At 37.7% G+C, this 13,035-nt stretch overlaps 1 protein-coding gene across 5 annotated transcripts in view; it reads right to left on the reverse strand.

Annotated features, from left to right (window-relative positions):
- Window positions 1–39: 39 nt before the first annotated feature.
- The window catches only part of cabp1b (calcium binding protein 1b), a 28,555-nt gene continuing 15,559 nt past the window's right edge, over window positions 40–13,035 (reverse strand). Inside the window, exons 2-9 of one of the 5 annotated variants that reach the window (XM_052116329.1) lie at window positions 10,081–10,086; window positions 9,340–9,498; window positions 8,001–8,031; window positions 6,703–6,846; window positions 6,079–6,188; window positions 5,762–5,836; window positions 5,605–5,677; window positions 40–971 (exon numbers count right to left, since the gene is read on the reverse strand). In XM_052116329.1, coding sequence (XP_051972289.1) covers window positions 946–971; window positions 5,605–5,677; window positions 5,762–5,836; window positions 6,079–6,188; window positions 6,703–6,846; window positions 8,001–8,031; window positions 9,340–9,498; window positions 10,081–10,086 — 624 coding nt within the window. In that variant the 3' untranslated portion in view covers window positions 40–945. Of the gene's footprint in view, window positions 972–5,604; window positions 5,678–5,761; window positions 5,837–6,078; window positions 6,189–6,702; window positions 6,847–8,000; window positions 8,032–9,335; window positions 9,510–10,080; window positions 10,087–13,035 lie in introns of those variants that run through there. The other 4 variants (XM_052116326.1, XM_052116325.1, XM_052116327.1 and 1 more) reach the window with 4 other exon arrangements.

Below are 13,035 nucleotides of genomic sequence, written 5' to 3' on the forward strand. Positions count from 1 at the left end.
CTTAAATAAGTGTATATAATAATGTATAAAGATGCTTATTTGACTTAAATGAACTCACAGCATTTTAAATACATGACAAAACTTCACAAAGTATGTTTACAACAGTAAGCCAGTCAACTTTTGAATCATTGCTGTGTCTGCACTAGCATTCATGCATGACAGTGTGCAAACAAGGGCAATTTAATGTTCTTCATCTTCATGGCAAAAGTTTCAAAATGATGCCCAAACATACAGTAGTGCATAGGTCCAATGTATTGTACAATAAAGAACAAATTATCAATAGCAAAGGTTTTCCAGCATTTTCCAGTGCACTGATATATAAAATAAAATCTTTGTGAGTAATAATCTAATATTTCAAAGGCTACTGTAAAACAGTCAGTCTCTTAAAGGAAAACTATACTCTCACACTCATCTCTTTGTACTTTACAAATATGAATAAATAGCTTAAAACAGGAAAGAGCAGTGTTATTGCAATTGGTCTGTGGCACCCTACTTTCACAAAATAGATGTGATAAGGAGATGCCAGCGCAGAAATGTAAGTAGGCTACAGGATATTTGGACATTTCTGGACTGAATAGTTTGATTAGTCACAATTTTGAAGCCAAATGTTGCTCTTTAAGCATTATCTTAGGTCATTTTGTGCACCAGACCCCTCACAGGTTTCCTGTGGGATGCAAATTCTGTTGCACCGAGATGTCAGAGATCACAGTATCAGTGTGTTTTCCTCACATTTCCCATTGTTGGGATCATAAAAGCTGTTATGAAGGGTTATAGTGCAGTTTCCTTTCAATTGTGCCTTGAGGTCAGAGGTCATGTTTCAGAAGTTCCTCTCATGAGGCTGCTTCCGTTTCATCCTTATCTTTCTTCACCTCTTCATCTCCTCCATCCTCATCTTTTTTGGAGCACAGGAGATTCAGTTTTTAATGTGGTCTGTCCACCTTTCCTCTAGCGAGACATCATTCGTACAAATTCTGAAAAAAGAAAGAGCAAATGTTTTTATATTTTATTATTATTATTATTATTATTATATATTTGATATATTTTTCAAATATAGTTTAGCTCTAAAATACTCAACACACAACTTTGGTTTTGCTTCAGGACAACCCAACACTAAAACACCAAGTAACTTTTTATCATACCCAAGTACACAAAATGTCCTTAAAATTGAATATGGAAATGCATTAATATATCTATTAATGGTAATTTATTCATATTACTATGAAGAACTTTTGAAAAATGAAACCGCTTGTTTTCATAGTTTGTTTGGTTTCCTTACGACTCTGTACACTTGACATAGCGTCCTAAGGCGTATAGGGAGTTGTCCTTCAACACGACCTAGTTGAAACATCTCTACAATAACGGCAATATTCTAATATTGGCTATGGTGTTTGAGCTCTGCCTTTTTAGGCACGAAGCTGTAAACTGTAAAAGCAGGTGCACAAACACAATTCCTCCAAATGTTCTTCCTTTAAGACAGCGATTCATCTCTCATCTAGAAGCCCTCAACTGCTTCGCCGTCGACTACATGAGTCAGCGGGTGAAATCTTCACGACAACTAGAAAAATCTCCGCTCCCCTGCAGTGCTCCGGCGAACATTACTCCACCTCGCCGCTCTATGCTAGCGAACGCTTTGACAGGTGTTGTGTATCCTTATAAAGCAAATGTATGTTGTATATTGTGTGTATATATATATATATATATATATATATATATATATATATATATATATATCGGCGAATACATATGTCAAACTATCGGCTGTATTCCTAGCCTTGAAGGCTTTTCAGACAGAAATGGCAAACTGTCATGTCCTGATTTGCTCAGACACATTACAGTGATGGCAAATATAAACCGCCAATGTGGAATTCATTCACCGCCACTGTTGAGACTGACACGTCACATCCTCCTGTGGAGTAAGCATCATCTCCTTTCCCTGAGAGCAGCATATGTCCCAGGCCGTCTGAATTATGGTGTGGAGCTATTGTCACGCCAAGGGGTGATACTGGGCGAATGGAGAATTCACCCAGGACAACAGTCCTGAGGATTTGGGAAATATTCGGCAAAGCAGAAATTGATCTATTTGCCTCTGTGAAGAATGGCCACTGTACCCTCTAGTACTCGAAGTCCCAAGCACCGCTGGGAGCGGATGCAATGGCCCACAAATGGCCGGCGAAACGCAAATATGCGTCATATGTAAAGTCCGAGGGGACAAGGAAACGATTCTACGCATGTAACCGAGACGTTTCTCGTTGTCTCTTGATGTCAATAATTCACGGGACAAAACACACTGTTGTCGGTACAAACCATGCTCATCATAGTTTCAAACTGTGTTTATGGTAGTCTGGCAGGGCTGGACTGGGAAGAGAAATCGGCCCGGGATTTTACATAGCAACTGGCCCAAGAGTTGAGCGGGGGGGATTCTGCATATTACAGTGAATTAATTTAGGTTATCGCGGCCCGTTTCGCAGCCGACCCACTAGCCCTCTCGGTTCTACCGATGGCCAGTCCACTCCTGATCGGCCGGAAAAATGCCCAGTATGCCAGATTTCCAGTCCAGCCCTGTAGTCTGGGTCATATTTTATTTTACTTTGCTTTAAATAGGTTCATGGTTTTCGAAAGTTAGGGAATATCAAGCCCTTTGACATCAAAAATAAAAGATATGGAAAGCGTTTTGTTCTTTTAAAATATAAGTTTGCTATATTTGTTATGCACGATTATATAGTAAATTGCATTTTATTATTTCCATTTAGTATTGTTTTTCCCTGTAATTTTCAGAACAGGCCTGTCAATTCATGCTTTATAAATGTACGTTGGGAAAAAATTAAATTCTATTGACCTCGGAGTCAAAGTAAGCCTGAGCTCGAAATACAACAAGAGGACCTTCGACTGTCACACCTCCAGCCATCACAATGTTCAACAAGAATTACGGTGGCTATTTTTTGTCCTTGATGTTTTTCTGCTCTTTTGTGTGTGGTTAATCTGAGAGGTGAAATAATCCCATGGTTAAGAGATAATCTGATTGACAGCTTGGTCACTGTCATTTTATCGCCTTCATGCATGGAGGTGAGTTTCAATAACAGCTAAACTGTGTGACAAAGCAGCAGACAGTGGCACGAAGCTCTCGTACTGAACATACAGGGACCAAAATAGCTATAAATAGATTGTAAATAAGCATTTGTTTCAATCCTTTTTGGTTAAAGATCTTTTTTTTTTCCCTTCTTCTTTTGTTTTTGTTTGTCAAGGTTTCTTACACCAAAACAATCGTAATTTATTTTTACATGGCCATTTTCCACCCTCTTTCTGGATTAAAGTCATCATGAAATCACCATAACACACATTCCTGGTCTTAATGTGTGTTATTTCATCGTTTTATCCTGTCTTTGTAACCTTTCAATAAAATGTAATTACTTTCTTCGTCACTGAAACAAATTTCCTTTTTGGCTGATGTCACCAAGCCCTCTTAATTTTAACCCCTCCCCTCCAACCACCTATCACGGCAACAATTTATAATGATCCAATCAATTCCCAATGGATAAAATCCTGTCCCACCCTACAGTGTTTCTCATTGAATATATTGCTTCACATTACGGAAGTAAAATGGGCTGGGAAAAAAAATCCTATTGACCTCAGATGAGTCAAAGTAAGCTTGAGCTCGAAATACAACAAGAGGACCTTCGACTGTCACACCTCCAGCCATCACAATGTTCAACAAGAATTACAGCGGTGGCTATTTTTGTCCTTCATGTTTTTCTGCTCTTTTGTGTGCGTGGTTAATCTGAGAGGTGAAATAATCCCATGGTTAAGAGATAATCTGCCATTTCATGTTAATTTTAAACAGGTTGATTTTGCTACTGTATCTCTGTACTGATTTGTCTCAATGTAAAGAGGCAGTCACACTACACTTTGTGCTCCATTCACTCCTATTCAAACACATCCAAATGCTGGAGACTGAGACTCATCTACTTAATGAGAGGATGTGTGAGCAATAGAAGATTGAAACGTCACACATTGGCCTCTTGGCTCAATTCAAAAGACATATTTCAAAGATGTGTTTTTATTGTTGTTAGAAAGTGAGTAGACAGAATATATTAACATTTAAAAAATAATCGAATTTTTTGCTGTGAGTGTTATTTACTGAAACCAGAAGCGTGACATCATATCCTGGTTCATTGCGTTGTCCGAGAAAAATGTGCGTGCTCAAAACCAGTGTGAACGCCCAATAACGGTCATTGACAAATAAGGTTGTCCGAGGTGATAAAAATGGTAAATATAAAAAAAAATAATTCAAACACAATTGTTGAATTTCTAGAAGTGTAATCTTTGTGTCTTTTATGTTTGGAAAAAACATTTGTAGCAGTTTCAAAAAAAAAATATTTGTGTACAAAGACTTGTGTACACAACTTAATCAAAGATTTCAAAAATGTTTTCTAACATATTTCTCAAGATAAAAAATATTGTTTACAAATATCACCAATTTTTTTTTAGTCAAACTTTTCTCAGGTTTACACCACATGACCTGAACTACCGGTAAATGTCTATTTAAATAATATTGTCAGTATAACTTACAGTATACTGTTTTAAAACTGTCATGAGGTTCTAAAGGGGTCCTCTCTGTTTTTTTTACTTTTTTTTTTTTTTTTTTGTATCACATGACACAACCAACAAAATGGCAACCTGGCAACCTACATGTTGGTTACACAACCTGACTTTGATTTGGTGGACAAAAGTTTTTCAAATATTACGTTTTAAAACAAAACTGCTTCTGTTTCACTGCTTGTTATTAAAAGCTAATTGATTATTAATTGGCTAATTAATAATTGATTATTTTGCACTTCTATTGCAAACCTTTTTCAAGAATATTAGCTTTTATATTTTAATGAGACTGGAGGTTTTTTTTTTCAGACAGTTACACCAAGAGAATTTTATTTATTACTTTAAGCCCAAGAAAAAAATCTCATGACATTTAAAACATGTTCATCATAGAAGAGGTGTATAAAGTAATTATTTTATGTGAATTTAATATTATTTCTTTTTTCGTATTTTTGAACAACAAAAACATTACTGTCACGTCATTGATCTGTAAATTACTTGTTATGATTGCTAACCTCCATGTACTGGTATAGCTTACACTGGCGTTCTTCACTGCAAGAACGCCAGTGCTGAATACCGAATAGGCATTGATATGTAATGCAACATCATAACCATGAGGATTTCTGAATGACACATTTTTGCAAATTAATGGTCTTGGTGGAAGTACGTCTTAAGAGCATTAGAGAATGTCTTTATATCGTGCACAGGACCAAGGATTCTTTTTAAAGGTATACCCCTTTTAAATATTCTTCAAAACATTGATAACTATTTGATAATTGAGTAAAAAAGAGTTTTTGAGATTGATCCCTATCCAAAAAATGGACAGAAGTGTGAATATGAATCTAATTTGTTTTTGGATCATTTTGGCTTTTCCACCTAAACAACAAATAATGATCTGTTACACAATCTGAAATTATACTGGGGAACTACACTAGGCATGTAATGGCAGGCACTGCTGCAGTGAAATTAGCGTTACTAAATAGCAGCACCAAATCAACACATGAGGTGGCTCACCTTCAAAGTCAACATGTCCGTCTCCATTTAAATCAATGTCCCGCAGAATGTCCTCCAGATCTCTGTGACCCACCTGATGGAGAGAAAATTCTATATAAGAATGAAAGGAGAAATGGTTGAGATCGACAAAGCTTTCAGATGAGAACAGTACTGTCACCTGCTGTCCGAGCAGCTTCTTCATGGCTTCTCTTAGTTCTGCTGTACTGATCTGACCATCTCCATTGGTGTCAAACTGAGAGAGGAGAAAAAAGAATTGTGTTAATAGGAGATTAAAATGTTCTCGAGCATATCTGCAGTTTGGATCCAAATTACCATGGTCTTTATGTCCTGAATCAGTCAGTCAGCCTAACTACGGTATGTAGCTAATGTTATGTCTTCATCCACGATTACTACAGTATTTCTCATTATTTGCACTTCTTTGATTGTATTTGTGTGTTTTACTTCTGCTAGGTGGCGTCACCTGGCACTCCTCACCTCTTTGAAGGCGTCTCTTAGCTCTTTTACTCCAATCATATCTGCAGTTTCAGCCAGAAGTTTAGGGCCCATCAACTCCACAAAGTCCTCAAAGTCCACATGTCCACCCACTATAATACAGAGAACACAAATGTGATATGAATTTAGACATACAATGCTTTGTTGGTGTGAACCGAGGTCGGTTTAACATCAGGGTCACACTTTATATTAGGTGGCCTTAACTATTATGTATTAACATTAAATTCATACAAGACTAATATCCACATTTGCTACTAGTGAGGTTGAGGTACCAGTAGGTTTAGGAGTAAGGGTAGTGGTAGGTTTAGGAGTAAGGGTAGTGTTAGTGTTAGGATAAGGGGTTAGAGTTAGAACTTGGAGTAACAGTGTAACTACAAATGTAAGGTAATGCAGGTACTTTATATGTAATTACAATGCCACAACATGTATGTACATAATAAGTACATTGTATCATATGGATAAGTACATCGTAGTTAAGGCCACTTAATATAAAGTGGGTCCAAGATCAGAAATCGGTTTGGTTGGTGTAAAAGTAACTTCTCGGGGTTCAGACCAAGCAATCGAATGAAGTTTGAAAATAGTTCTATAAGCATTGCTGTTGCTTACAGTTCATGTTAATCTGTTGACTCAGTTCAATGAGCTCCATTTCTGTAGGCATGTATCCCATAGTTCTCATGCAGTTCCCAAGGTCTTTACAGCCAATGAAACCGTCTTTATCTTTATCAAACTCTTTGAAAGCTTCTCGTAGCTCTGTGAAGACAGAAAGCAAGACAGAAATCAATTCAAATCAGATTCATGTAATAAGCATTGTAATAAGGAATTTTCCTACCACCGGAGCAATTCAAGCTTGAAGTACTGTACCACCTCCATTTTTACGAGTCTCAATCAGGAAGGGGCAGTAAGCGCAACTGCAGCTGTACAGGCAATGAACCACACTTACATTTAGTAACAGCAGACGTACAAGATGAGGACGCGTACTTGTGTTCAAACACAGCTGGACGGAGCGCAACTCCAAATGCATGGCTCTCGTGCTGGTTTTTCGAAGTTTCAAAATTGATTTTTATTCGTACAGTTTCCTAAAATGCGATGCAACCAAAGTGAGATGCTCCAAAAGCATCCGTCTGATGCATGTGTACGTAAACGCAAATGGAAAATGGGTGGCTTATGTTCAATGATATGGAAATAGAACAATATATTGCCTTCTAAAGACACTTTTTGTATTGCCTAATCAATAATTTACTCGTCTGCCACAATAATGTAATGTAATTATCAGAATTATTATATGTATTGTATATATTACATATATAATTAATTAATAATTTATTATTATACATAGATTTTATTTATGAGGGCCATTTGCAGCAAATAATGATGTATGCTGTTAATTAGATAAAAAAAAATCATCATATACTATAATTAATTTGATTAAAAAATTAAATCGATTGACAGTGTTTATTTTGACCAGTGCTCCAATTGATTCCAGTCTTATGGGGGGTACCTACCCCTTGAGGGTTTGTGGGGCGATGGGGGGAGGGGGTAGTGGATTAATCTGTAAAATATATATTTTATAGTGCTATTTTATATAAGAGTGAGATATGTCATTATTATCTATACTAAAATAAAAATATTTGGGGAAACCACCCCCAGACTATTTAATATGTTTTTATGGGGGTTCCCGGACCCCCAGTCCCCCTCAATTCAAGCACTGATTTTGACTAGATTAAACTTCCAAATGAATCAAGTGTTCAAACATAACATAGCTCTCAAATCTAATTTGCCCTCACATATATTCATATATATATCAAGAAGATTTGCACCAGGCTTAACATCAATTTTGGAACAAGAGGGTAACTAATGACATATTTTTTTTTTTCCATCTTTAACCAACAATGAATAGAACTTACCATCCATTTCCTCTGGTCTCAACTCCCTGTTCTGCAATTAAAGAAACAGAACAATCAATAATGATCCACACAAATGGTGGCATGTGTTGCACTAGCCTATTTCATTTCAATTAAGTCACTACAAATGATACAAGCAAAGTGTTGTCATCCTCCTGTTTGGAAGAATGCAGTCATTTAATTCAATGCACCAGTTTCTGCTTGAGAGAAAAAGCAAATCATTACAGCATTAACAAAAGATAAAAAAAAAAAAAATGAAATACAATTTTCCCATTTGGATTAAGTCATTTGGAACAGCAAATACAAACTCAGGATTGATCTCTTATAATCAGTTTTTTCTTTACATCTCCTTGAACACATCTGCTTGCAGGGCTCACCTCGAGCAATCTCTGAGCTCTTGCTGAAGAACTAAATGACATGACTCCGACCCGAGCCCCCTGAAGAGGCTAATAAAGGCAGATCCCTGTGGTTCCTACATCAACCCAAATCATGTAGCGCTGTGTTCTTTACAACCAACGACAAAACGTCTGCATTTGAGCAGAACAGTCTTGTTGCTCAACAGAATTTTAGTATGTTGATGCACATCCATTGTTTGACTGTTTGACTGTTTGGTTACACTTTACAATAAGATTATATACGTTAACATTAGCTAATGCATTAGGGAACATGAACTGTGTGTGTGTGTGTGTGTGTGTGTGTGTGTGTGTGTGTGTAAAGTGAAAAAGTTAAATGTTCTCCAAAACAGATGAGGTTTTTAAGGTTAATGCTCTATCGAGTTTTAAATTAACAACCTAACAGATAGTGTCTCAGTCACAGGTTAGATGAAAAATGCAATTGCTGAAGCAACCATGTCATTTTGTGGCACTTCTATGACACTTTTGGCTCACGTGAGGCTTGCTTGCTCTATCAGGTGAGCTACTACGTGATTTGACTATATCCGAACAAGCTTGTAAGTGGAGTTGGTTACTGTATAATGCAAAACGTCAAAATGTATCACCATACAAGTCATGCAGTATGATAAAAGTGTTTTGATGTCATATGGTTGCATTGTGGGAGGAACAGGGTAAATGGTAAGTGCTTATGTTACCAAGAAACTGCCGTGAGATGTACAATGAGCCACATCAAAATGTACTTAATATAGTTACAGTAATGTGATTCTATGAAACCAGGTTGACTTTGTTGTCACCTACCCAGACTGAATTTCATGGAACCTGAATTAATCTGACACTACTTGCAGTGTATGTTGTTTTTTCTCTCTTAATTCTTAAATTTCCACTTATAAATAAAGAACTTGCAGGCGATTTTTGCATGTGTGTTGATGTGCATGTCCAGACTTACGTACAGCCTTCCGGCTCTCAGCGAAGCCCTTGCGCAGGAAGATGCATGCAGGTCCGAGCACATTGTGCATATATGTTGAGTTTTGAGCCGAGGCCGCCAGGGCCTCTCCAGATGTCACCCCTTCATCACATGACTGCACTGCTTTGTAGCTGCGTTTGCAGTCCTGAGCATAGCCACCCCGGCCAAATGAAGAGGAAACGTGGGGTAAAGACACAATTAGAAAACACATGGATGCCTGATGGGCTTAAAGGATGGACACATTGGTGGAGATACAATGGATAGGAATTGGTTATGTATCAAGGGGCATTTGACCAGTCAGTCAATTCACTGTACAGTCCACAGTCAGCTCCAACAGTATGTTTAAAACTCACTGAAAGCCTTTTATTATACGGTGCAAAATAAGTCAATGAGAAGAATATGGCTTTGTTCTTCCAAGTCTGTCATATAAGGTCTGAAGGTAATAATATAAATATCCCAAGTCCGAATGTAATGCATCATTAGAACTATATTAACTTGATAGGAAGTGTATTCCAAGAACAACATAGCTTGTAAATGCAGGAGTATGTCCAACTTCAGAAAATCACATCATGCCTGGCTCTGCCCTCTATTCTCTCTCCCCTCTGAGCAACTGACAGAACCTTTAAGATCAGATATCATTCAAACTGAACAATTCATCCACTTTCGTACTCATGGCGTACCCTGCAATACCATCGCATTTGATTGCTGCCAAAAATAAATAAATCACACGGAGCTTAAAACGTTTAAAAAAGCTAATCCAACTGGTTCACCGTCTCTCGCTTCATCTTTGTCATGTTTTTAAAATGAAACCAATATATCACAAGTGTTTTGAGGATCAAAGTTTGAAAATGAGGGGATGACGGCACTAAGAGAGGATATGAAAACCTACTCGATGATATAATACAAGAGCAAATCCTCAAATAACCTAAAAGACTCTATGAAATTGCTTGATTTTCTTATTGAAAGAGGAAGTTTGGGAAGGACATATTGAAAGGATCTTTTCTTTATATAGCTACTAGGATTTTGTTACATCACGGCCATGAACCATGATTTGTTATTTGCTAATCGTTGAGATGTGGTATTGAGGGAAGGGTCATTCTAATTCTAGAGAGCTTCTGATTGTACAAACATCTGTGTAGTGCAAGACATGTCATAAATATTTTTGGTCCATTTTCCTGTAAGAGAAAGACTGTAAATGAACTGTGTGCATATCTGCTAATGTAACGGGTGCCAGCTGGTGCGTGATATCTGTGCGGTATGTGTAAACCTCAGTCCCCTGGCCTCAAGAGGTGCACTAGCGACTGATACAAGAGGCTGTAGTCTTTAGCCTCCCCGTTACAGCACCCACCTCCCATGCCGGCTGACACCGGTTCGAATCCCGCTCATAGAGGGTCAAGCAGGACAAGTTACAGTGGTGCCGTGACCCTGATGGGAATGAGGTTTAGGAGGGTAAGTGTAATGGGAGCCAGCTGGTACATGATAGCTGTGAGGTGTGTAAACCTTACTCCACTGGCATTAAGAGGCGCACTAGTGACTGATAGAGGCTGAAGCCTTTAGCCTCCTCGTTAGCATGACCGCCTCCCATGCTGGAGACACTGGTTCGAATCCTGTGTTGAGCAGGACCGGTTACACTAATGATTCATTTTGAATTAGTTTTTTGTTAATTTTGTCAGTTGGAAGTACATTAGCAAATACTGTATATGGTTCTGTATATGGTTTCACAGTAGACATGGACTAAAACCGCAAAAGTCCAATTTAGATTTCATACAGTCAGTGAAGGTTTGTGAATGTGATGAAGGGGTAAAACTCGACTGCTCATCTATATCAGGGGTGGATCTCAGAGAGGGTTCATCAGGGCGAGAATGAAAGCAGTCAGCCAGAACATTATAATGACCAATTATTAGACCGAGGAGGTGAAGAGCATGCAAAATATCACTCACACAAAAGAGCATCTCCCCAATTAAAGACAGAGCCATGGGTTAATTAAAGAGAAGACTGACGTCATCTAACAACTGTGGAAATAAAAGATAAAGCTAAACTCCCTCAAACACATAACTGAAAACAGCATCTGAAATATATCAAACTAAAATCCAAACATAAATGTTTGTATTTATTTCTAATGACTTTGAAATTCAAATTGTTTAAACAATCAAAAAAAAAGTTAAAAGAAAAAAAGACTTGTTATTATGCCAGTGATATGCTAGTTGTTATTGGGATTCATGATGCAATAAAAACTATTAAGCCTACTTTTTTAATGCATGTTCTTGGTATGATTGTGCAAGATTCATTGGTGCATGAAATTTCAAATAAAAAATAAAATAAATAAATAAAAATAAAAATTATGATGTATCACAATGTAATGACAAGCTCCGCCTCTGAAAAGACTTTATTTTTCCGCTGACATCACAATTCTCTCTTAGGCCACGTCAAGCCCTTTTTGTCTTCCACATCACCGTCTTCCAGAGTGTAATATAATAAAAATGGTTTGAATAGTAAAATACTGTAGCTTTGGTTAGAGTTAGAAAAGCCGTTTCAAGTTGACTTTAAAAGTAAAAGATTTTATTGACTTAAAGTTGTAATGCCTTGAGTATTATGTCTTCTTCTTTTTTTATCTCCTCTGTTTCCCTTCTCTTACCTTCCAGCTATCTTGTTTTACCACCTGCAGCCAAATTAATCTGTATCCGACTGGTACGAAGATTGAGGGCACAGACACACACTGCCCAAAAACTCTGTAGCAGTGTAACTTAGCCATATATACTGAAAATCTTTCCATGCAAAGCAAAGCCTTTTACCATGTTACCAATGGTCAAGCTTTTTGACATCATCACTCAAATGTGGCCGCATGGTGCATGTATGGGTGTGTGTTTGGGCAGGTTTGGGTGGTTTACCAGGACAATTTATTAGGTTACAAATTGGTAATTACAAGGGTATTATGCTATAAATGTGGTTTATGGGGAAATTTCTAGTGTCCCCATAATTCAAATCACTTAAAATAATATACTAAACAATGTTTTTTTTGAAAATGTAAAAATGCAGAAAGTGTTTTGTGAGGGTTAGGGGATAGAATCTAAAGTTTGTAGAGTATAAAAATCATTATGTCTATGGAGAGTCTTTATAAGGATAGCTGCACAAATATGTACGTGTGTGTGTGTGTGTGTGTGTGTGTGCGTGTGCGTGTGTGTGCATGCAAACATGCACTACAACTGCCCTCTGTTTGCACATGACCTTCATGCTGTGGCTAAGGCTGCAGTGGTGTAAGCTCTTGCGTTCTTACAAACCTGTGCAATTAGGCACACTAGGAGAGGAGCAGGTGCTTGGTGCATGATATCACACAATTATCAGACTAATCTTTGAGCACACAAATATGAAATACATCCCACGTTACATAGAGATGCCTGGGAGGAACTTGCAAAGAACTTTTATGAGCTTTGAAAAGCCTACAATATGTTGAAGATAAAGACAGTGACCTGCTAAGGAGGATGCACAGGAGAGGTGTGGCTTTGAGTGGCTCCGCCCCTGTTTGTAAGTGCCTCACTGTGACCTCGATTTTTGTTTAAAAAAAAAAAAAAGAGGGACGAGTCTGTGGCAGGGCGGAAGGTGGGGCCTGGTGTGTAGAATCACCACCCAGCCCCGCCCTCCGCCCTGCCACAGAGTCTAAATAAATGTTTGTGATAATCAATAT

Source organism: Xyrauchen texanus, chromosome 43 (assembly GCF_025860055.1).
Source record: "Xyrauchen texanus isolate HMW12.3.18 chromosome 43, RBS_HiC_50CHRs, whole genome shotgun sequence".
NCBI classification, from domain to species: Eukaryota; Metazoa; Chordata; class Actinopteri; order Cypriniformes; family Catostomidae; genus Xyrauchen; species Xyrauchen texanus.